Source organism: Rhea pennata, chromosome 1 (genome assembly GCF_028389875.1).
Source record: "Rhea pennata isolate bPtePen1 chromosome 1, bPtePen1.pri, whole genome shotgun sequence".
In the NCBI taxonomy this organism is placed as follows: Eukaryota; Metazoa; Chordata; class Aves; order Rheiformes; family Rheidae; genus Rhea; species Rhea pennata.
The window spans coordinates 74,909,506-74,936,129 of NC_084663.1; the positions used below are offsets into that span (position 1 = coordinate 74,909,506).

Consider the following 26,624-nt stretch of genomic DNA (forward strand, 5'->3'; position numbering starts at 1 on the left):
CAGACCACCATAAGCACCCCACAACTGATCCAAGAAGTTAAGTGACTTGGTACATGCTACTCAATGCAAGCAGATGATGGTCCAAATCTGCACTAAACATCCGGGGCTCGTTTCTTACAGAAGGAAAATCTGCCCTTGAAAAGCAGTTCTACTTTGCATATATTGAGTAGCTGCACTTACAAGTTTTTGCACTAGAAGCAAAATAAAACTCTCTGCAATGTAAGCAATTGGAATCCCAGTTGAACAGCTGGAGATGTACACTGGAGAGTACTGCAGCATTCTCCTTTAGCCCAGAAGGATACACATTACAGGAGAGACACTACACAAATTAGGGAAGTTACTTCAGAATATTCTAGTTTATATTGTGTGCCAAAGCACCAGAAATGTGCAGCAATAACAATATGCCTTAGGGGCTGATGGCCTGAGGCAGTAAACATCATGGCTAACAGCACCCAGCTAGTACACAAACAATAACATCACACACTTTGCAGTATCTCTTTGGTTAATTATTCCAGCTTGAAACTTGGAGGGAGTGGGGAGAGTGAAACTCCGTTGATTTGTTTCTCAGTAGGTTTTATTTCTTTGGCTTCTAAAATGTCAGCATAAGGGTATAATGAGAAATTACCACACTTTAAGGGTCTGACCACATTTAGTATTTAGTCTTGCATATCTGAATGCTCTGACGCTCCTGCTGCTATAATTACTGACTTGGAGGATTCATGTCAATAGGAAAGCTTGAACTCTCCATTACCACAAATCAGTGCAGCCTTCGGTTCTGCAATAGTCTGCATACCTTCATGTAAACCACCACAAAGAGGAGTTTGTACTAGATGTCACAGTAGTGTCTAAACTTTCTGCCATACCTCATCACTTAACTGTCATGTCAAACCCACAACAGTGCCTTCCTGACCATCTTAGAAACAGGTGCTGGTCCTAACCACCAGCCTGGCACTGCAAAAGCCGACCACGCGTTCTTCCTCCTTGTGCCTCCATTTTCCCCAGAACTGGGGCTGTTCTCCTAGGGGAGAGCTTTTAATGAGCAGTAATCCAGGATAGTGCAAAAATGTTCATCACCACAGGAAATGTACAAGTGATTAACATATATATATACAGATAGATAGATAGCATTTAGCTTAGAGTTAAACATTCTCTTCTAGTATTTCTAAGCCTGTATTATCTTATAGTCACACTGAGCTTCATCAGTGAGGAGAACAGCCTATCAACAACAGGAAAAAACAAGCTAACGCAAGCTAACGCATAATCATTTTTATAAATGAGCACAAATAAAGCAGAAAGCAAAAAGGATGAAAAATTAAATGTGATTATTCATAATGCCTGCATTGCCACTAATCCAAAATGTGAATAGTAACACAAATAAAGGAATTTACCTCCTGTTCTTTCTCCCATTTAAAACATGTCCCTTTAAGTTACAATGCATTTAGTAAACCCCAGTATTCAGAATTACTCTCTTTTTTCCTCCCATTTATTTTTACCTGTGTATGTTATGTATCAGAATGCTGCCTAACGCACACATGCAAATAACTAAAATCATCTTGAAAGGACGAGGTTATAGAATAGAATGCAATTTAAGCTAAGAATGTCTTTGATTCAAAGAACCACAACACTAGGACATTGCAGTGACTCCCAGCAACATTTCCCTGCTTTTGAGATACATTGAGACTATTTTACCCAGAAGAAAAAGACCTACATCTCCCACTGGTTTCAAGCTGGATGGTCGATCAATACATTCATGAGGCAGAGTTGGGACTAATCCTTTTGACAAACTCATTGGAGATTTGTCATTGGCTCAAAATGAAGAGGCTCAGGCCTTCAGGCACAAAATAACCAGCTGTCAATGGTGGCCATATCACGGACTACGGGAATAAAATGCACTTACATTTAAAAGGAATCTGTACTATTTTTTCACGTGTATATTTGCTGCCATTGCTAAAAACAAGGAAGAAACATAGTTTACATTTCGTAACTAAGGTGGAATACAGAAATATTAACATTGCACAACAGAGGGCTACAAAGCTTCTTATCTGTTTTTAAAACATGAAGTGACTGCAAATACATGGAGAGCAAGACAGTTTTTTTCAGGAGTTTTTCCCAGAAAAGGCAAAAGGCACAACTATTCATTTCTGACAAATAAGCAGCTTGCAGGTTCTTTACTGATGCTTTAAAAATGCTGTAAGTTTCCAATTATTTATACCGTAGTTCAACACCTAAAGCAGAAAGGAGTAAAACATCTGCGTTCTGGGCCACAAGTAACCCTTACCAAAGTGTTGAGCCTATTTATACTAGTGTTTCACTTAGGAACAACTAGTTGGCAGGATATACAGGCTTGAATTCTACCACAGTCTCTAACGGACTATCATCCATTAACACTTTGATCAGTCAAAAATGTTTTATGTCATATACAGATATTATGAGAGAAAGTGATTTTTTTCGACATGTTCACCTCATTTAAGAACAACTAGAGAATCAAAGGGTTGTATCTGCCCAAGACATTGACATACCAACAGCTGGAGTGGTCTAAGATGTTACCATATGAGTGCACTTCAGCTCAGCAATTTCATTCAAATCACTGAGAGTGGGTTTAAGTTAAGCTTTTGGATCTCTCTGAAGCAGCTGGGAGAACTCATCCCTTCTGGCCTACCAGCTCCATTGTGGGTGCAGTTGCTTTCAGCAGGACAGCCAGGTAACGTAAGATTTTAAACTGCCCTAGTCATTTGCAAAGTGAACGTGTATCAACAGCTTGCGTTTCTCGTGTGCTCTAGTAAGATTCTCCAGATTCAAGCTAAGATATGGAGGTAGGTCCGCTGTCAGAATCCACATAGAAATTAAACTGAAATCAAGCACCATGGTGATGGACAAAGCAGAAACTTGCATAAAAACTTTAAGAATTCTGGACCAAGATCACTGTGTTCTTGTAAAACAGGTATAAAAATGGACTACCTACCAGCTACAAAGGACAAACATATAGGTAGGACACATCTAGTCCAAATAGTCATTTCAGTCCCTCCTGTCTTTCCTTGAAGGGCCAACCCAGAGCATCCATACCATCATAACTGTCTGGGCAGTAATGTAATGTAAAGGTAATGTAAACTTCCTCCACTCATTGATTTACCCAAATGTTTTAACACTTCTGCAGGAGCTCACTGTAAGAAAGGAGCTGTAGATCAAGTTTCATTCCAGTTAGTTATCTAATCAATGCAAATAGGACTAGGACTTAACACTGAACTCCAGGGAGATCGTAATAATCACCCACAATTACTTAGGAAAGCTAATCAATGACCAAGAGGCTTTATATGCCATTTATATACCTTAAATCAAACTCTTGAAATTAAACTTTGATTCCTAACACAATTAGGTGTTGCATCACTAAGCAAAGCAATGCGTAAGCCAGCATTGCCTCAAAGGGAGGCTGCAAGGGCAGTCGAGGATGGGGGCAGGACAGTGTGAGCAGTGCAGCTTTAAAACATACCAACCAGATGAGCTACAACACTGGAGTTCACTTGAGGCAATGGACATGTGACAGAAAAGGAACAGTCATAAAAAACAGTGAAATAAGTGCCTAACACTATCTGTTCTGCCTGTCCCATCAACAATACAGGCAACTTCCCAGTGGTTAAATGAAAGATAGATACTGCAGTAGAAGGCAAGGTTCCCAGACCTCCATTTTAGGCATGGGAGGTCAAGGGAAGAGAGAGAGAAAGAGAAATATTTTTTCATGATTTCTTCTTTGCTTCTCACTATGGGAAGGTCCACAGAAACTGAAAAGTTCATCATTTCTGTCACAAGGTATATTATGATGGATGATTAAGAAATTCAGGCTTTCTGTCAAAATGTCATGTGTCCCTCTTAATGTCATTTTAGTATAACCATTATGCATATACTTCTTTAATTTTTTAGTATCTGTATATCACAGTTGAGTAAAATTGAAGGTCGTGATATTATAGCTCAAAAAAGGCTGGAAACACACAACTGGCTATTGTACTATTTTTCCTATACTGAAGTCCATATCATGAACAATGACTCATAATAGTAGCAAGCAGGAGAAGCACTTGCAACCATACAGGCTTGTTTACTCAGGTATTTGTTTGCATTGGTTCATTATGTTCCTTACATGGGATTCACAGGAAGTCTAACAGAAAGCATGAAGGAGAAATTCTTATTTCTTCTTCCACTTGCCCATGCCCTAGCCACTGCCTAGGTGGCAGGGTTATGAAACTGGTTTAAGCAGACACCTCTGAATGTCCATTCCTGAGAACCAGAGGTTGGGCAAAAAGCCCACACACATCAGTGGAACACACTCCCTCTGCTGGCTTGGCTCAGTCTTGGTTTACCAGCCTCCACAACAGGGTATAAAAACAGTAATTAAAATAGGTGATTTTTTTTTTAAGGCATTGCTTTTTTTTCCCCCTGCAGTCCTGAGATGATGTTACATTTTGGTGGGTCTATGCAATTAAGACAGTTCTGGAGAAGTTTGGCATGGTTCCTCACAGCCTGCAGTTACAAAAGGAAACTAGTTTTTCCATGTTATGTTGTGGGATTATGGGCCCAGAAAGCTATTCTGAATAATGATTAATAACATCATCTGCTTCACCTGTGAAACTCCTGCTATGACAAAAAAAATACCTCTATCTGCCCAGGCCTGACAGAAGTATAGCCTCCTCTTTGAGCTAAATTCTTTACAGGCAGTGAAGAGGAGGTTGGTTTGCTCTGTGTACACTCGTTTTTCTGCAGAGCAAGGTTGATGTTTTGCTATTGCTGCCTTTGTCTTCGCTTCACTATTCTGCACTGAGATTTTTTTATCCTGTCTAGCAGGTTGCTTAGAAGCCTGGGCAGAATGTTCCCATGTCCATATGTTGAAATCAAAACAAACAGTATACAGTCAAAACAAAGATGCTGTGAATATTTCACATTTCTAATATATGGCTCATCTATCATAAAAAAGAGTGTGTTCCTCAAACACACAGAAATACGCATGAGCATCTTAATATCCCCTAGGACTTTTTTTTTCCTAGGGTTAGGAATGGAATCTCATAACTAGTGTATCTGAATTGTGCCAGGTACAGTAAAATGAACAAGCACTGCTACTTAGACATGTGAAAATATTTGGATGTAAAAGCCTAAGACAGTGAAATGAAGTGACGTTGGGTTCCAATCAACATTTTTTCTCAAGTAAAATGATCCTCATGAACATATTTGACTAAACATGTCAGCTGGGAACAAATTAAAATGATGGGAGTGAAAGATTAGATAATTGTTCTATGATTCATATTTAAAAGTGACTAATACTGAGAGAATTTTGCGAGTACTCAGAAACATTGATATGAGGAAACCATACAAAAGGCACAGGGATGCTTAATCAGGCTAAAACTTCTAGGAATGGACAGCTGACATGTAAATCTGAATCTAGTTACCAAGACCAAAGACACAGGCAAGATGAAATATATTTGAAACTCACAGGTGAGGGGAAAAGTGTCACTAGATACAGGAAGAAATCAGACACTTCACACAAGAAAGAGACTATGTCATTTCTCCCCAAACTGGAAACTCTGTTTCAACATAACATAGTCCTATCACACATTTATCATCATTAAAATGTTTATAGAGTACGAAAGTCTGGCACCACAGGCAATAACAAAAAACTGTACATCTGCAACTAAAAAAATTCAAGTTTTTGATTGATTATGTGATAGAAAAGGTCAGATGTGACATAAAGGACTGCTATCCAGAAATACAGGATACCAATATATAATAACCATATATAGTAATACTTGCTATTACTAATTCATTTAGCCTTCCTTGCCTTGACTCTGGTAAAAGTCCCTGATATAAGACTATTTATGTAAGGTAGACTACTTCTTCTGTTTAAATGTTACTTTCTGCTTTCTGTTACTTTCTTATCACACTGTTTTTGAGACATCATATTATCTTAAAAACATGTAAGAAATTGAAGTCATGCAAGATTCTGTTGCTATCCTAGAGCTAACCTTTTAATACCATCCTGTTAGTTCTATATGTAATACCAAAATGGTAACAGTACCTCTTCTGCAAAGTTAGTTTTCTTGTCAAGCATTTCTCGTAATGTCTGAAGAATTTTAATGCAGAGCTTCTCTTCTTTCTCCATTAGCTTCTTTGTGTGATTAATCAACCTTAAAGTAAAATATTAAAGAGCATTGCATGTTGTCTCTAGGCTGTATAACAATTTCTTTATGCAAAAATTGTTCTTTGTTGTATTTTTCCTCAAGGAAAGGGAATAAACTCAGAGAAGAAAAATCAGAATTAAAAAGGAAATAGGACTTTCAAGGTGTTTGTGTGTCAGTTTGTATCTTACTGTCCATATAGAAGGCATAATTCTACATCTGTTTTTTATGGGGGCTTCCAGATTAAGATCCAAACTTGTTATTTCATCCTTCCTTCCTTTAAAGTTAACCATACTCCTTATAATGTTCACCATGCATCTTAGAAACTTTAAAAGGTACAACTTTTACACCTTCCAACCTTGATGATGGTTATAATGTATTTATTATATAATTAGGAAATGGCATCCAGTCAAAAGGATTCCCAAAGCATTCCTAAAACCTTTACACTTAATTGTTCAGAAACATAGGTATTTGGATGAAGCATAACTATTGTTTACATTCACACAACAACTTTATAGACTCTTTCAAGTTTGAAAACAAGCTACCTTTCTGCCTCCCACTAAGGCTGTGAAGGGAGTTGGGTTTTAGTTTAAGCAAACACCAAAAGAGGCCATGCTGCCTTTGTAAAGGCCAAGTTCTTACACCGGTTCACTATACTGCTAGAGAAAAAAAGCACTACTTGTGAAAAACATTACTTGTGAAAACAAGAAGCAAGGAGATCTGAAGGTCTTGGATAGGTTTGCTTCCTTCAGTACCAGTCTTGCTTGGCTTATGGTGGCTAAAACAGTTTTCATCAATTCTGGCCTAGGATCAGCATACAGCAAAGGCACCGGGGCAACCAATTTACACTGAATCCAAAAGATGGCATTATTAAGAATCCTAAATCACGAACAGTCACCAAAAAACAGGGTTTGGAGGGCCCACAGTGCATCATTTAGATCAGCCCTCTGTAACCCAATAAAATTGATTATATTTAAACCACCGCTAAACTAATGCCCTAATGCCATGGGAGCTTAGTGCAAACATCATGCAGTAGTTAACCATTGTCATGTTAACCAAATTCAGGAGCTATAAGCCCAAAGCAATGCAGCTCTTAGACCAGCAATACTAACAATATTTTTAAACAGTAACATCTATACCTCAAGATTCATACATAGCCAAAGCATTCTTATGCAATGGAAGTTAATTAAATAAAACAGAAAAAGTGCTTATTGCATTACATGGGCCAAATCCAGCAGCTCTGGACTTGATTTGATGCCAACCTTGAACAGCAGTTTGGACAGAGGAGATGAGATGAGCTCAAAATTTACCTTGATTTTTCCAAATACATAAAGTATATTGCTATAATGTTACCTCTGCAGAATATGCAAAAAGCCAAGGAATCAAGAGAGCTGCCAAAAGTGTACACTTCCCCCAAGTTACTTCTTTTTAAATTATAGTTTCTCAAGGATAGGGAGGGCATCTCACTAGAGGACTAATAAAGCAAATTTGAAAGATTCTATTCCAATGTCCAAACTGCAAATAAAACATTGTATAATTCAAGCCCAGGTAGGGGCGCTAGTGAAATGTACTTTAAAAAGAGTTGTTGGTTGTTTAAAATAAAAATCAAGAGATTTATTTGCTTTATCAAAAAATCTAGTAGTGAGCACCCCAACTCATTGTGCATCCTTGAAAATTCTACCATGAAAGTCTAAGCTTCTGCTGTCAATTTGGAGAAACTTAATAGTAAAAATACCCCATTAAGAAAACAGAAGTAAGTTTAGTCTGCCTCAATTTTAACAAGCTATTAACTTTCAATTTCTAGGCAGACGTGGCAAGCAAACCTCTCTCTCTACTCCTGTCCATACTCCTAAACTGCTGAGAAACATAGAACATCTAGCAAAAGACCTCAATTTAAGCTTTCAATATGAACTCAGACTCCTACATACTTAAGTCACTGTTGAAAATCAGAGGTAAGTGCTGTTGGAAAATTTTATTCCTTGTCATCTTTTCCAAAGAAGTAAACAGGCCCCTCCTTACACCACTTACTTGGACATGAAAGCACCACATCTTATTCTGGCATCACTCCCCTCTGGAAAAAGTAGCTCTGGACTATGCAACACATCAACCAGCACTGAAAATTCAGCCTGCATCATGGGAGTGAACTGCTGCTCCAAGGAGGACACTACATCCTGGGGAATAAAGCAAAATATCAATTATAACTATTGCCAGTCAAGAAGACTTGAAGACTGTTTTGCGGAGTTGCACAATACTGTGTGATGGGCTATCTGACCCATTTTTTATCAGTCAGCAGCAAGAGCCCTTATTACCCAGTTCCCAGTGAAGCAACCTCATTCCTTCCTTCATGCTACTCCTTTGGCAGAGCAAATGGTGGAAGTTGTCCATTAGTATCTACCTGGCTCTCTTCTTTCAAATCTCTCTTCTGTTTAACGCCTGTGAACACTCAGCAACAGTCAGGATGACAGTGTGCTGAAAAAAACCCTGCTTGTCACACTATGGCATCAGAATATCACCTGAGATGTTGCTTCCTTGGTATTTAGGGCTCCTCTACTTGTCTGAGTCCTGCTGTTGTCTTAGCTCATAAACTCCTCATGTCATTTAGCCAGCACACCTACAAGGTAATCTCCCATCTTATAGATGATCTCCAGTGACACAAGATGACATAATGACTCCTACAACCTCCACTACTTCATCTGCACCTGACACAGACGTGTGACCATGAGAAGAAAGAAAGGAGACCCTTCTCTGCAGATCATTTTGGGGAAAAGAACTTATTTCCTTCCTCTCCCTACTGACTTCTGCAGGGGCTGAATTTAGATCTTGGAGCAAAAGACTCTGCGTATTGGCGTCTTTTTGAGCCCACATCAGAGGAGACCTAGGCCTTCTGCTCCCTCCTCCCTGAAAGTGCAAGATTCACTATGATCTTGTACTAATTGTGATTACTGTACTAACAGCTCAAACAGTATAGTTTAGCTGGTATTTTCCACATCCGTCACATATTGGATAAATGCACTGCTATAGCTAGTGCCCAAGCCATTCAGTATTTGATACCTGTAGTTTTTCTATGATATTCCTGTAATCCCAGGCAGGCCCACCAAGAGCTTCTTTAAAACGAGGTCCACTGCGGGCTGACATCCTCCACCCCATGGCTGCTCTCTGCACCATGTTAGAGTGACTCTTCATGAACAAGGTGTTAACCTGGCTGTCCAAATCCACCGGAATTGCAATCCCACGGTTCTTTGCTTTAAGAGGAAGAAAAAAGAAGAAATTTAAAATGGCAAAAAATACAAAATTTCACTTCAACAAGTTTTAGGAATAAGAATCAAAATCCAAGCTGGTCGAAATCAGTTGAGATCCAAGTTAGAGTGCTGTACTGCTTCCTCTGAGCTGAAGATCACATCCAATATATGTTTTCATAGGTACAGATATGTTTCTTATTTATAAATAGAATAATTTTTTACCAAAAAAAGTGATTGAGAGATATTAATAAGAACAACAAAAAGAGTATTACTATTCTGACAGATAGTTTTAATCTATTTAGAAATTAAAAGCTCTTTTTTCTAATGGACATGCACACATTTAGCCAATTTATCCCAGGCTTTTCTGAGTATTTTGCTTGTGAAAACCTTGAGGAATCAAGTGCATACAAATTAAATTTGAAAAGGACTCCGTCCCTTATTTTCTTTCCCTTCAGTTTTCTATACGGCTAGGATTGTTAAGTCATGGGGTTGCTGAATACCACTGCAATATAACTGACAGTTAATAAACAGCTACAATTGGCAAATCCAGGTCAATAACGTGTTTTTTTTTTTTTTTTTCTTTAGAATTGAGGAAGAAATGTGACAAAAGGAGAGAATATCAGAGGGAAAAAAAAAAGAGAAAGTCTTGCACCTATTCGTACAGGGCACCCACTATTAAACTACTGTTGCATACTGAACTGTCTTTTGAAAAGGAGGTTTGAAAGGCAACACTAGAGGTAACTGCCCTTTCCTCTAAGAATACATTTGTAGCAGCTGTATTGCTCCATTCCTCTTGAGATCAGACCGGTATTCTTCTAAGGCTCAACACAGGTTGTCTAAATTTCAACAAATAAATGAGAGATTGATGCAGTAATATCTCTATTTGAAAGAATTAGGTGTATTTAAGTGATTAGCTTTACATTTCACTTCATTTCCATGGCATAGTTTATGCTTAATAAACACTCAGAAGTAAAATGGAGAAACATTTTCACCAAAGGAAGAAAAAAAAAGCTGATAATAGCTACTTTTTCACTGTTCCTTATTTGAGTTGGATTTTTAAATAGGCATTAGCATACATTAAAGAAGTTCTGGATAACACTCAATTCATTCGAGGCATCTACCCACTACTTTGCACTCATATGCATACTTTCCACCGTAGTGGAAGTATATCCCACCCCAAAAACACACTTCTTAAAACCTATGCAACTTTAAGTCTTCAACCTGTGAAGTCAACAAGTGCCCTTCTTCCCTAAACAGACAAAACCCAACAAGACACAACAAACCCAGCAAGAGTGTGTGCAAACCCTGAGTCACACATATCACTCAGATAAATGAAGGCTCACACGTTGCCAAGCAAATGAGTCACAGATCTCAGAAAGAAACTTTTTCTTACCCCAGATACTATAATGCAATAGCAACATTTAGTATAAATGCAAATTTTGCTGTGATGCCTGAACCCACAATCTCACAGACCGCAGTAAGAGGACTTTGCCACGTGTGTCCTCATTCCTTTAACAGGTCCCATTGGTGCAGGGCCCCCTTCTCTTTTTACAATGGCAAAAACTTCAGAATCCTCTCCAAATCATGGCACATGACATCCTGATATCCTTAAAGTTAATGGGAGAGTTCACTGGCTCAGCAGCACCTGCAAGCAGGACCAGGCCACACACCTGCACATTGGGCAGTTTAACTGGGATCGAAGATAAGAATTCTCATATTCTATTTCTAGCAGGCACTTTCTCTTGAACAGTTTGCCACAGGGAATTAAAAAATGTTGCTTAGCTCAATATGGGAAGACACATTTCCCAACCACCACATGCAAATCATCATCATCAGAAGTTTGGCAGTTTCCACACTGGCAATTGCCCTTTTCTTCCCACTCCCCATTTGTTTTGAAGATAAGGTTCCTGATTATTATGAAAAAGATACTATGTATGGCTGGCCATTATTTCTAATGACTGTTTTTCCGTGTTACTTGGCTGAGTTATTTTTCAAAATGCCTTTGCCCTGTTGCTGCTTACTTTAGTACAGAAGTCCATTAAAGTTCTGCCAGTGTAGGTAGGGTGCTAGCAGCCTATTAATTCAATTTATTGTGTCCCAATGTCAATCACCAGAATGTTATCGGACAATGCTTACTTCTCAATTAAGTGGTGTGTATGTAGAATCCTGATATATCCAGCAATAAATATAGCAATGGGGAGCAGGCTGTTCAGAGGAAAATCCAGACTTCTGCAGTCCTGTAGATGCCATTTGAAGTTAACAACTTCCATCAGTGTCTGAGTAACAGCTAAGGACTATGACTGTTCAAAGAGTTGCAGCTAATTAAAACTATCACAAAGAAAACCAGAGGGAGGAAAAAAAACACTCCTTTGTTTTGAACAGTTCTTATATGTATAATTCCATTTGTAATTAAGATTTGCATTGGTTGTCAAAGGGCACTGTTGAAGTCTAAGTTATAAACAAAGCCTTTGTCTTCTTACTTCTCTGTAGCTTGTAGAAAGTTTATCTTTCATTTGTTACACATTTCATTATTTAAAACAACATGAAACGTATTTTTACATTTTTGAAAGCTGATGAACAAATGTGAGCATAAATATTTATTTTTAATTTAGGTGCTATAGGCTGCTTTCCTCTTCAAAATGTGTCAATCTCCCTTAAAGCATGAACATAAAATATTTAAAAGCATGTTTATTTTTGTTCCACTTAAATACTTTTGGATGAAGTTCAAACTTGCAAACTAGGGTTGGAGCTAGTAGACAAAGGAGCTAGGAGTGGGTAAAATCCTGTCCCTCATCTGACTATTGAAAAGCATGCCACATGGCTCTTTGTAAACTGGTACGAAAGATATCAAGCAGGATACTTACCATGATGAACTACAGCACACCTACAACTGAAGTGAAATTCTGCCTTGCAGTAGAGTCACCATGCAGGCTTATTTACCATCTAAACCCTAGCTAGCACACTCTGTACCAGGCTAATTACACCCTGAACACACTACGCTCTTTTGCCAGTGTCAGTTGAAAAGTGATTTGCTGGGAAATCCTCTGCATGACTAACTCTCAATCTGATGCTCACAATTACAACAGCAATAACTTACAGTTGAGCCAAGACAAGTGAGCAAATGGCATGAGCAAAAATGGTAAGCACCACAGAGCCACAGATTCAGCCTGGTCATCATAAAATGTACAGCTCTGTTGCCGGATGGCTCTATGTGTATTCAATGCACCAGCATCTTTCCTCTCCTTTACTGTTTAAACTACTAAAAAGTTCTGTGAGATGGGACTCAAAATAAAAGGGAAACATCAATGATTAGAAGGCAAGAGGCTAAACTGTAGCCTTTTTCTACAAGCAGGCTGGGCTCCACTGAAATGCCAAGAGTACAGTCCACCTGTTAACAGAAGGGCTGAGACGGACTGACTAAAAGGTATTTTATAAAATTACTTTCATGTGGGTATCTTCACCGAACCACAGAAATTAGAAGTAAAAGTGCCTACACTTCAGGAATCATCACTGAAGCACTGTCCTTTCACTATACTGTCTACACGTGTCTTAGGATCAATTTAAAACGAAGGATCTCCAGAAGTAGCTTCTGCCTGTAATTTTCCTTGGAAGATCATTTCTCAGACTAATATATGTTGCCATAAGGAAGTTTTCCATTTTCTTTGATATTCCCGCCTAAGTGTTCCGTAATTTTAAATTTCACTCTATTAGGTTTTGTAGTATTCACAGAATACTACAGTATTAGTAGCTTTATAATGTTCAGTAGCTTTTGCACTACCCTAAGCAATCACTGGTGCGGATTTTCTGGGGAACACACACAGGGTTTTTATCTCTTAGCACTTACTCAAAGAGGTACATGCAATCTGGGTCACAAAAAATACAGCTGTACCTAGCTGTGCATCCTTTTCTCTCCTGTTGTTTACATCCCTCTGGTAGTTGCAGACACCTATATCATGTGCTCCCACATATCCCAGTTGTCAATTAATGGAGAGATGCATATTTAGTTCAATTAATTTTGTTCCATAGATCAGTTGCTCCAGTTCCTTAATCACTTACTGACTGCTTAACAAATGCATTTGGATGGAGAGACACTGATGCTAGCAATAGCAAGACTTTTTTAAGGGAAATAAAAGCTTTGTGTAGACAAGACACAAGTCTGCCAGTCTTGTACCTTTCACTTGGATGTTTTTTTTCCAACAGAAAATCTGTGCTAAAATATTTATCAGTCTGTAAAAAGATCATCATTGAATTTTTCTTGCAATTAGGGAAACACAAACAGTTAAAAAAGAATAAAATATGTGTTTCATCTGAAATGTATTCTTCCTGCTGTCAGAAAAGTAACAACAGGATAATTATTTTATTTGAACTAAAAATTGAAAATGAAGGTCTAGCTTTTTATAAAATGGAAAAAAGATTTAAAAACTCAAGTGAGAATGGAAATAAAATATTTGGGGGGTTGAAAAGATTGTTTTAGGAAAGGCCATTTATATGGACATTAAAACATGCACAATAATTCCAAAGAAGCAATAAAATGTAACCCAGATTTTAAGTGTAAAGTTTCCTATCTGCAATTTGTTACAGAAAAGGAAAGGTCTTCAAAGTACACATAAGCATGGTCAAGATGCATCACAGGAGTTTATTCAGCTTCTATAGACTATTAAAGGGATACTGATGAGTTGTAATTGGCAAATAAATACACAACTAGAAAAAACTTTACCATTTGCTCAGACCTTCAGACCATTTGCTCTCCATTACAGACAACCTATGGTCTTTAATCCCTCTTGAAAACAAACCAAGCTCTACTAAAAACCCAGTTACATTTTTCTGCCACCTTGCTTTCCTCTTGGCCTGTTGATCAAGGACATCCTTCCAAAGTTGGTTCTAAACCTCTGATTTACAATCTAATTTTATTTAGGTCACTTAAACCTAAGTCAATATATATTAGTTATTTTGAGGTAAGCAGTGTCCTTTAGCTTAAATGTCTCTTCTTTTCCAGTGTTCATCTTCCTACATACCTTTAAAGAGCAAAAATACTTGCCTTTGTTTTGACAGGCAAACATATCCAGCTCTTATACACTCCTCTTGTAACACTGTTCTCCATTCCCCTGATCATTACAGTGGTACCTTCTCTGTACCTGTTCCAGTTTTGAACTTATGAAACAGCATTCTCATAAGACTCATCTTCAATTCTGTAGGATGGAAACAAGGATTCTCCTTTGGCTTCCCCTGCACAGTATCCCAGAGTATAATCTGATAATGACTAGTGTAATTTGTCTTACTAACAGAATTTTTAAAGTGTGTGCCAAGAGAAATAGTCTAACAAAATGCAGGTTCCTATCTGCCACTGTTTACTCATCTCGGAAATTCCAATTATTTCATTATTGGTGGTAATAGCACAGTCATGCACATGCCACATAAAGCATCCTTGGGATACACACGCAGTACCTGTGGGAAGATGTAATTTATAAAAACACAGGGGAGAAAGCTAACAGACACTACAGAGGTAAGACTATACTACAACTGGATTTATCTAGTTTATAGCTCAATACACTGAGCTTGCAGTGCTTGCAACAGAAGAGAAACTTGATGCTCAAGAGTGAAGAATAATAATCACTACTTAATAAGAGGCAAAGTTGGTTAGGTCTTTGCAACGGACCCTGGAAGATCTTCAGCCTTGGAATGAAGACCCTGCTCCCATACCACTTAAGATACAGGTTCTGCCACAGAGCTCAAAGAAAACTAGACTGGGCCATGTTACCAAGCCAGACTATTCATTAACCTAAGTATTTTTCTTATGCATGGCTTATGATAAAACTTTAAAGAGAGGTGGATGGTTATCAATCCAAACTTTTACTTGTGAGGACAGGTAATATTCCCTTGTGTCACCATATGGAAAGACAGTAGATTGTTTAAAACGCAAAGTTCAAAACTGGTCTCCGGTCTTCTCAGTCTTGCTAAGAGAGTAATCTGAATTTAGGAATATTTTAGGAATATATTTAGGAGTATAGGAATCTGAAATCCATTAGTAATAAACTAATTTGAAACATTCAACTGTTACTCTTCTTAGTTCCTCTGTTTTCCCAGAATTGAGGATCTTTTAGACATTTTTTATTTATAGCTATTGTGTTAATGAGATGAAAGCTATTTTGATCACAAATTTTGGACCGTATTTTTAAAAAAAGTTGAGTGCTATGCAGTAATATAGAAAAAGCAGAAGTGATTTATATTAATATAACATGTTGATCCTTGTTACTGTGATAATCTGCTTCAGAAATCCGTATGAACTAGACATAGATGAATATACAGGCACTATTTTCTAAGTATTTATTTTTGTACCAGTATAACCAAATGATTACTGAGCAACAAAAATTGAGGTATGTTGGTATCTTTGTACTCCGAATCCCTTGGAGCCGCAGAAGGGTCTGCTAAAAAAGGCAAGCAAGCCCCTACACCTCTTACTGAACTGGAGGCAGACAACTCTGCCTAGAGACAAAGCAGTAAGTGAAGCCTGAAAAGCTTATTAAGTTTTTCCCTAGTGGTCAAGTGGAGTTGAAGTACCAGGGTTATAAGAAATTAGCTTCTGCAACACATCCTTTTGTTGACCTGGAAGATAATGTACATTTTTACATTGCTCATAAGAAAACAGATGTAATGATCTTAACCTCTTGAGGCAATACTTACACCCACCTGCCAGCAACGTAACTAGTAAGCACCGAGCAGAATATACACTGCTTAAATTTGCTTTGAAATAGGTCTTTTAAAAGTGCATTATTATATGGATCTTTGATATCTTGGGAAATCTGTGTATGATCTATCTTCCTGCTGAGATTCATTTCTAAATCCAGGGCTACCACAAAAAAAAGAAAAAAAAATGTGTTTGTTCTTTCAATTCCATACTACATTTATTTTCCATCAAAAGTCTTTGGTCCCTGCTGTAAATCTGTCCAATACTCTGTCTCTCTGATATAGGCAAAATCTTTCTAGAGTTTTTTTTTTTTTAACCCTGCTGTGAAACATGAAGGCCCTAACATTAAAGCTGTCAGACTCTCAAGGAAAAAAAAATGTATCAGAAGAGGGCTCGCAGATGCCTAGCCAAAATCCAAACCTAGTCCATATACATAGCCATAAAAAGAGGCAGCAAAAAGGATGGCCTATTTGTATTATGGAAAAAATCTTTGCTTTCTTGAAGAGCACCATTTTGTGCTGGTGCAATGCTCAACAGGGAAAAGCACCTGGCACATGCTGTAACTACAAGGGCCCTGATTTTAAAAGCACTCAGTACCCCCAACTGGGGCAATTTTTCCAAAGCCATCAGCAGGGCAGAACTCAGGGCAGGCCTCCTCAATCAGCCTAGGAAAGCCAGGTTTGGCGCCATGCCTAAAAAAACTGAACAGCACATTAGATTAAAATCTCAGCTAGCCACCTCAACTCTTGTTCAGGGACGTTTGTGAAAAACTCTCTTTTCCACCTCTTTTCTAACTACCTTACTTTTCTGGCAACTCCTCCTCAACAGTTTTCCTCCCTTCTCCCCAAAATAATAGGTGGTAATTTGCTAATATAATATAATTCCTCCAGGCCCAATACCAATAATAGCAATGAATCCTTAAACAGTTATTCTGATATACACAGGGAAATCAGCAGTTCATATGCCAGACAATGTTTTCAGAGGCCAGCTCTGAGGTTGCTGGGCCCAGGGCACCTGGAGGCGGCACACCACGGGTGACTCGAGAGCCCCTGAGGAGGGCAGTGGGGCCGAAGCTGCCCTTCACTGGCACCTCAGCCCCACCACACCAAACCAGAGCAGGCTCAAGTCATGGTCGCCCCTGGGTAGGAAACCAGAGGAGCAAGAAGAGGGGACCCAAAGGAAGCACTAGAGGATATTTAAAATTAAAAAAAAAAAAAATGCGAAACATTCCAGAAGTCCATAAACCAGAAAAAAAATAAACAAAAGAGAAGACCACAGTGGAGATGAAAATCACCAAATATGGGATAAACAAACCCACCTATCTGAAGGAAACACACAGCCCCAGCTATGCCATGCAGCCGGGCTCTCCCCCTGCATCTCCAGGACACGGGGCGCACAGACCGTTTCCTACCGCGGCAGGGCAGCCCCGCTGGCGCTGCCGCCCGGCTGGGCAGCTGGGTCCCTGAGGCCGTGAAGGCGACCCACGCTTTCTCTGCCCATCGCTACGACCTTCAGCGCGGCCGCCTCGCCGCTGCGCTCCAGTGCCCCTTAAATACCCTTGTCTCGGTGAGGCTGCACAAAGGCCATGCGAGCTGGAACTTGCTTTCCGGTGCCGTTCGCCTTCAGGTGCAGCCCTATCCCAGTGAAGGTGCAAGAGCTGTCTAGAGGCACACACAGGGCTCACCCTGTGTGTCTCAGAGGCACTCTCACCTCCTCCTTCTCCCTCTCCTTAGCCTCCCAAAGGAGGTAATTTACTGATGACCCCTTCCCAAACTGCCAGAGGGCAGTAGGGAAGCAAGAGCCAGGAGGATGTGTAGCATTAGAGCCTTATTTGAAACTGTAGCAGCTGTAGCTTAAAGGAAAGAAAACGCCCTGAGCTGTCAAAGTCCTCTTGCCAGATGGATCCGTAATTAAATCATTTGCACAACAAATAAAACAACTGAAGGCTGCAAAGTTTTTAAGTAACTGCCTTTCTCATTCACGCAAAAAGTTAATGAGATGTTTTGGCTAAAATGTTAAGGGGTACCCCTGTAAAGTCATTCCAAAATTTAAATTTAGAGTTGGTTGTTACAATGCCACAGATGCTACAGATGGTTAAGGGACACATGTTGTTTTATCATTATTTATTAAAACATTTTTAAAAGTATCAACAATAGCATCTAGACTGTTTCTGCACACCTCTGTCTCCACCAGTTTTGATTCACACTGAGCAGAACCTTATTCTAGAAGCAAAATGACTCATTTTTAGAAACTATATTGAATAATCTTTTTTTTTTCCCTGTCATGGCAGAAGACTTCAAAATTGTATTTGCAGAAATCTAATCTTCAGAATGAACTTTGGCCAGTCTTAGCTACATAATGGTAAAGAATCTTTTCATTTTAGAATTAAATCACTCCTGAAGTATAGTTTTATGGTCTTCTACTTTAACTTGGTCTTTGAATATATTTGAAAACGTGTAACTTACTAGCTGGCTTAGGAACCAAATATGCGTGTGGTTTTGGTGCCAGTGCATGACAATATGTAGCTGACAGGGCTGAGTGTGTACCAGCAGTAAATGAACGGGCCTGCTCTCTTCTTCCTTAAGCAGGAAGGTGAAGAGTAAGCAGGGAAGCTACAGAGTGGCACACTTCTGGTTTCCTCCCCACCAATTCACTGATGGGACAAAACCTGAACAAGCCCAGGACTCTGGCTGGAAAAAACAAATGCCCCTCCCAGGAACCAAAAGGAAGAAAAATGGGGACGCTCTGCGGCACAGTCCCTATGCACCACGTTTTTCACACATGATGAGACATTTACGTTGTGTTTTACTATCTTACCTTGCTTAAGGTAAAGTTTGACTACCACTCAGCTCGGCAAACCCACCCCTCTGGCCTATGGGTTCACCTGAACAGCCCTATTTGATAGGACAGATTTAAACAAGTTATAAAAGGAGAAACAATTTAGCCTCAAAAAGTGGGATTTCTTAAATTACCAGTACCACAACTGTAAGATGCTACAGTCAAAGAAAGAACCATTCAACCTCAAATAAGTCTGATCTTAAAACATAAAAAATAATAATTGAAATAAAATCTGGCACCTACCTACTTCAGCCAAAGTTTTGATACATGACTCCACTGAGGCTTTCTGAGTTGGGTTTGGCCAGGTACAGTTATAAATTCTAAAAGCAGACTGCAGCAGCTGAATAAAAACAGGCTGATGTGTCTAAAAACAAAAAGATAAACAAGGAATTGTATACTTTAGAATCTCCTCACAACTGCCCTAGGGTTTGACACAACATAAAATACATACATGGGTGGGGTTTTTCGTTGGTTGTGGTGGGGTTTTTTTGTTGTTGTTGTTTTGTTTTGTTTTTTAACCTTGAGTACCCAAGCTACATTTAAATTCTCTGCTTTTCAGGAAAGGAAGCAAGACAAATCAATTCTGCACCCTTAAAAATGCTAAATCATGCAATTTTTCCTCAGGTAAGATCACCACCACTATCAAACAAACACAGTACAATGCAGAAGAACTGAGGAGTCTTTCTGGTTCTCAGATCCATGTCCCTTTTGTCACAGGACACAAGTTTTTTTTCTCCTGAAAGTACAAATGAAGACCTTGATTCTGCAAAGGTATCTCCTCCACTGGAGAGGATTTACTCCACAGCCAGAAGTAAATCCAACCATACTGAGCTGCCTGCTGGTTCAGAGTTGTAAGAGGTAAAAATTAAGAATAAATGTTTTAAAGAGGAATTAAGTTGCTAGCTGGTGGCATAAGAGCAGACAATTAAAGGACAATATAAAGATACAGCATTCCTACCTGACTAGTAGAAGGTATCTCATTAATGGTCTAAATTACATATTTGTCCATCTCCCTTTTTCTTACCTGGAGGCTTGTGCTGTTATCTGAAAATGGAGAATTGAAGAAGCCACTCACAATGTTCATTACTGGCTCAGTGACATATTTCTCCAGAGACGTGTCTGCATGTTTCCGATCTGTGGTTGTGTTACAAACCTACAGGGAAGAAAGGAGAAAAAATGAGATCTAGTTCTTTTAAATAAACAAGCTATACTACTTTGTATTTACTATAACACACGTAACGGTCTATGTTCTTAGTATGAAGAAGAATTATTTTTACACAAAAACTTTCAGAAGTAACTGTCTTAGAATTCATGCTGTATTTCTGATAACTTGTCTTTCATCTTGGAGATCCACACTGTCTTTCAAACCCACTTTTCTGCTGAACTAGCTCTTAGTTGTCTATTCTACCCACAGCATGAAAAAAATTCCCCTAAATCAGCACATTGCATGCCACTTACACATTTAGACAGATTCAAGAAGAAAATGGACCTTTCCTCCCATTGTGGAGCTAGGTTGGAAGAGGCTTTAGAGACAGATGAGACATAAACATATTAGGTTAGAAAGATTTCATGTAATGTTTAACTTATCTCTACAATCAATCACCTCAAATGAGTGGTGAAGGTGAAGCTCATTTGCAGAAAAAAATGTTAAAAGAAAAATGAAAGAAGAGGAAATAGCACAGTCAATAGCTTCTGGGACCAAGATCGTAAACTGTAGAACAGACAGCATTACTTAGGAAAGCCACACGGGGAAGATACAAAAGCCGAGTTGAAAAGAATGAAAGAAGAGAATGGATAGTACTAGAACAACTTTGGAGCACAGGATGATTAAATGGTGGGAGGACAGGGGAAGAATCATGCATATGATTCCTGAAGACCCCCTTTGGTATAACATTAAAAGTTTGTTCCTGCATAAAGAGAGGAGACGCTTATAGAAAGGAGAAAAACTGCTGGGCTGGCATGAATGTTTCCGCATTCCTCTCCCCTCCCTGCCCCCCCCCCAAAAAAAAAATATTTGAGGATACTTATACAGAACCATTCTGACTTTGCATATGTCAGTGAAAAGAGTACTAAAACAAGTGTAAGTCAGGAAAACAAAGGGTAGGTTCATTATTCGATCAGTGTCTACACAGACCCAATCACGTTGAGAAAGGTAAGACTGGACAGATAAGGCACACAGACTATACTCATTTTACCTCTTCAACAGCCTTTAAATAAACAGTTTTAATAGTGTTTAAAAAATCAAAGGCAAAGTTGCTCTCTCTTTTTCACCTATGCAAGCAACAGACTACTGTAATGCTTTAGGAAATCTATGTGAGAACAGAATTTATTTTATTTACAGACTTCTGGGATAGCCTTCAAATTAGTATCTGAGTATTTAACACAATCATGAATCTGTGTGGTACATATTTATCATTGCATCATGTTATAGACAGAGAAGTGAAGCACAGAGAAGCTGGATGAATTGCTTAAGGTCACAGAGTTGAGTTAGTGACAGAACCAGAAAGATAATCCACGGCACCTGAATCTCACACAGGGCCAACACGTTCTCTAACTACCAAGTCCCAGGGTGACAGTGGGACACTATAAGACAGCAGCTCAGACAGTTTTACCAGGAGTGTTTCAAAGAACGTATTGAGGTGACATCCAAAAGTATCAGTGTTCTGGACAATACAACTCACTGAAATACAAAAGCATTTTGAGAAGCATATGACACAACTGCAATGTCATATGGTGGGGAGGGGAATATCCAAAGAAAGGCTTGAGACCTACAGAAACAAGGCACCTTGGACACTTGCTTGTCTGTTTTTCTAAAATATGTTAAGAAAGCAAATCACCCCAGAAAAGGAAAAGTTTATTTGGAAAGAGAAATAACAGTGGCTAAACTGAAATAGTAAATTCTTCGGCTTTGGGAGAAGTATGACTCTTCACACCCCACAGTCCTCACAGAGATAAAAATGAAGATTCAGATAATAATCAAAACTTTCTTTTAAAAAGATTATAGGACTAAAAACCTCTTGATGTTCTTCTGCGTTTAATTAATCTGCATGTCAATTTTGGCTGGAACTGGTAGCTCTGAGGCTCAGTGTTTGTGATCCCAATGGGAAGACAGGGAGCTGTGTAGCACTGGCACACTGAGTTTACCCGAATCTAAATCCCAAAATGCTTTTAAGCTTTCCCCTTTACTTGTCTAAATAGCAGAGCCATATGAGGGGATCCCACTCTCCTCAAACACAGGACTGAAAAATTCCCATCAGAGGAAAAGAATTCAGAAATCCTCTCATTCATTCTTATCCCTCTGCCCTTTGGGGACTGAAAGATGTTTTCTTGTGGAAGAAAAAACCTGAAATGCATGAAATGAAGATGAGGATTGAGAAAGAAGTGTTTAAAAACCTCTTAAGAGGCTTTAATACCAAAACTCACACGAATAAAGCTTCAAAAATTCTGCCAAGAAACCCAGGATGACTTTACAGCTGTCATATTCTGGTTCTTTCTTTAATCCTGCTCAGAATACAGTTGCTGATTTCCAGAGCCGGCCACACACAGGAGAAGGAAGCATTTGCCTGAGCAGCACATGCTTTGCTTAGTGCAACCCTCTCTCTAAGCAATGCACGGGGGAAAGTAGGTTGGCAGAAGCTGTAGGAAAAGGCTGCCTTTGAAAGTGCAACTGCACTGGGCAAACTGAATTTATAAGTGAATCCGTCTGGTGCTTGTTTTGCAACACACCACACTGCTGAAGGCACCTGAGGACTAAATAACTCCTCCTTGGGTCTAGAAATAGATAAAATATTTGGTAACTTTAAACAAAAAAAAAATATATAAAAAAAAGAAGAAATCCATCCTGAGGATAACACTGTCCATCTTTCACCTCAGTGCTTACTAACAACACACTCTGACTCCAAGCTTGCAAATTTACCCATTGACAGGCATTTCTGCAGCTAAAAGGAAAGCATTTCCCCTTCCCCCATATAAAAGCATCTCTTTTAGCTCCCTGGAACACTGAGGATCAAAGGGCTCTTTTTCTAAATGCTTTGAAAGCTATTGTAACATCTTCCATGAAGCTGACAGCACTCTAACTGTCCTGATAGCTACATAACGCCGATGTATTTGTAACACACAGGCTCTGCCTGGGTCCCAGAAGACCAAATCCAAACAAATACACTCAATAATCTAGAAAATACGGATACCCACAGGGCTGAAGAGCAGAACAGGCCAGAGCACTTCTGACATGCTCTTTCAGTTATTTTAGCCACTAACGACGAAATGACAAGTACCAATTAGACATCTACCCCAAGTACTCTGCAGGAGAGCAGAACTGCATTTTGCAGTTCTTACTTAGTGGAAGGAGCACACACAAAAAACACAGAATATTCACCTCTGAAGACCTAGAGTCTAATTTCTCTTACTAGAATGCAATGTGAAAATAAGCTCGGTAGTCACTAGCATCAGACTAACTCTATGTCACTTGGCACAGGGCTATATGACTGGGGAGCTGCGCTAAGGGAAGCCTCCAGGCTGGTGAAGCCAAACTTTCAGCAGAGTCCTCTTTCTATGTATGTCCACTTCTGCCTGAAAGGCAATGAATACCGGTCACGTTACACAGTTAATACACAGGGAGGTCTGTGCGGAAGGGCAAGGGCCAGGACATGTCAGGCAAGGGCAACCCAGGAAAGGAATTAAACAGGAGAAAATACTTCTTGGGGTAAAAAACAACAAGGTTAAAACCAGACTCTCCTTCCAAGAAGGTTTCTGATTTCAGTTTTCCAATGTGCCTGATTTGTTGAGAAGAGCTAAGAAAAAAAACAAAGAGCAGCCAGACTGCACTTGCAGAAGTCTCTTGACTGCTGAAAATGGCTGCTACCAAAGAAGAGAGTACAAACTTTCCTATGTTAACTTATTCCTAGAAACAAAGGGAAAAGTATTTTACAAATTTTCTGTTTCACAGAGAAATAAATAGGCCCTAGTGCCCATAGTACAGCACAAATCTCTGCACTCATTCTTCTTTTCACCACAAATCACAGTAACTATGGGGGTATGGTACCTTCTCCCAACAGGTTTCAAAGAAACCATTTCATAGCACACTGTTACTTTGGTGTAAATCCCACTGCAGGACTGAACGGAGATTCTTTCACCTGTTTTCCCTTAATTTCAAGAAAGTAAACAATACAAGGAATGAGAATTTAAGGAATATAAAATATAACAGACCACAGACTGGGCAAAGCCAGCATGCAGTACAACCATGCTCTATAACATCTCCAGAATGCTGGCCAGCAGCAACAGGGATCAGGCCACCAGCACTAAAAATTTGTGTTTCTACTTTTTGAACAAAATAAGCAACTCCATTAGTTGAGATTAACAGTAGGCTCTTCTGCGGAACACTGCTTGCTAGAAAAGGGATATGCAATGTAAGCTGTAACCGTTATGTCACACTGGTTTCCTTTTATGGTTCTGCTACTGTATTTTATACTTCCTGAAGTTATAAGATTTCCCTGTTTTTCTGCCTCCCGAGTACTGGTGAACAAAAGCTTAATTTGACTTACAACTTGAAACTTAATTCAACAGTAATGACACCAAGAAATTCAGTAGAGTCCAAAGGAAACCTGGATGCAACCCTGTCTAACATGGTCTAGGTGACCCTGCTGGAGCAAGGGGGTTGGACTAGATGATCTCCAGAGGTCCCTTCCAACCTTACCAATTCTGTGATTCCATGAATTGAATGCCCACTGTACTAACCACATCTCATCACCATGTAGCATCACAATCTATATAAGAATTAGTATCCTGAAGGAGCATGGTTCTATACCTGCCTTTTCTGTCAGTACTGAGAACGTAATGACAGTAGAATAAGAAACAAAAACAGGACAAGGTAAAATTAGAGCAGGAACATGAGCTGAAGAGTTTCCTGATTCCTGATCCCCACTGTATTAATAGAATAAAGCAAGGAGAGATGCAGATGAGTTTTTTTTTAATTACCACCATAATTACATGTAATACATGGTACCAGAAGAAATACAAATATTCAACTCTCTACATGCACCTCAGTTTATATCCTTTTTCTGGTAGAAAAGAGACACGGACAAGGGTTCTGAGATGATCTTTTAGAAAGAGGAGATTGCTAGTAATTAGGTTAAACAATGACGAATAAAATATAATAGAAATGATGACCAATTTAAAAAAAAGACTTATTTTATGGACAACTTCAAAAAACAGTTAATAAAATGTATTTTTATTCCATATATTTTATTAACCTTACATAGTTCACAAGCAAATTTATTGCCAGTTTAGTTGCCACCCATGAGTATACTGTATTTAACGCCTCATTAAGCTTACCCTTGCCATATCAACAAGGAAGTTCTCAAATAATTTCCAAATATGGTTACTGGCATAGATTTCTTTCATTTCCACTTCAGTGTCCACATAACAGTGGTTAACAAAATTAACATAGGCAATTTTCACCTGCAGGAACAGCAAACATACGAACAACGTGAAAATGGAACAACTAAAATCATTAACATTGTTTTCTATCTGCAAAAATACTGAACAAATAAAGATGATTCTTCAAATATGAAGAAATACTATTAGTAATAATATGACTTAACAGATAGTCAGTGCAACAAATACATTAATGTACTTACTGAAAGACCGAAAGATGTGTGGAGAAATGAGAAGGTTTTGCCAACATTCGTACTCAAAGAGCAAAAACCCCACAACTAAACCAATAAAATGATATTAGAATTACAAGGGCTCTAAAGTCAGGAACTGCCAGAATGCAGGACATCCATGCATTTGTCAATTGACTCTTTTGGGTTGATGGCTCATGACAGGCTTGCCAAATATCACAAATGAGGTCTTTAGCAGAGCTGGGTCTGCAATGCCTGTTCCTAGGATTCCAATGCAGAGCTCAAATCAAGGATGGGCACAATTCAGACCTGAATGCAAGAGAAAGGTTGTGCAGCCCCAGGACTGCAGCAGTGCAGGGCTTAACAGGAAGAATGCATTGTCACTCCTCCCCTGCCTCCTAAATCTGCACCATGATATAAACAAATATCCCATGTCTAAAATTTAAATATTAAATATAAACATATGCGCACACACTGAAAATTTCTTTTCATAGTCAACGGAAAGGAAACAGTCACATACATTTAATGCAGGCAAGAGAAAATTCATAAATGGTGTAGACTTCCAGGTTTCATTTGTTTGGACTTTTTAATTAGCAGTTGCTGACATTAACTCTAGGAGGCACTTTTGAGCAAAGCAAGCATTTTGCTTCTAAGAAAATCAGTTTTTCAGTTGATCAGAAGGAGACTTTCTCTTGGCATAGAAGGATTATTTACTGCTGTAAGGCCCAATTCTGTTGGCACATTCTTTGTCTGAGTTACATTCTTCCACCAGATAGCCTGAGCCTGAATCAGCTCCTGCAGGCACTATAGAAAGATGCCTTTTGATCGTATCAAGTTTGGTGCAAGAAGCATTCCAAATCTAATTAGTGTGAGGTATCTCAGTCCTATTGAACCAGTATCAGTAGTATCTGCAGGATTAGGCCTCTACAAGCAGTGAATAAAAGTACGTGCCAGACCGGAAATGAATTTAATAAAATCAGAGTTCATCCAAAACTCTTACTGATTTCAGCATGGCCAGAATGTTGCCCCATAATTTCCAACCCAATTCAGGTAGTGGCAAAATGTTATCTTCATAAATCATTAAGTT

General features: G+C 38.9%; 1 protein-coding gene across 2 annotated transcripts in view; it reads right to left on the reverse strand.

The window, feature by feature from the left end:
- Positions 1–26,624, reverse strand: part of ITPR2 (inositol 1,4,5-trisphosphate receptor type 2) — a 283,042-nt gene that overhangs the window by 117,214 nt on the left and 139,204 nt on the right. Inside the window, exons 32-37 of one of the 2 annotated variants that reach the window (XM_062591989.1) lie at positions 25,248–25,373; positions 19,993–20,070; positions 19,161–19,281; positions 9,207–9,397; positions 8,184–8,326; positions 6,056–6,164 (exon numbers count right to left, since the gene is read on the reverse strand). In XM_062591989.1, coding sequence (XP_062447973.1) covers positions 6,056–6,164; positions 8,184–8,326; positions 9,207–9,397; positions 19,161–19,281; positions 19,993–20,070; positions 25,248–25,373 — 768 coding nt within the window. Of the gene's footprint in view, positions 1–6,055; positions 6,165–8,183; positions 8,327–9,206; positions 9,398–19,160; positions 19,282–19,941; positions 20,071–25,247; positions 25,374–26,624 lie in introns of both variants that reach the window. The other variant, XM_062591981.1, reaches the window with a different exon arrangement.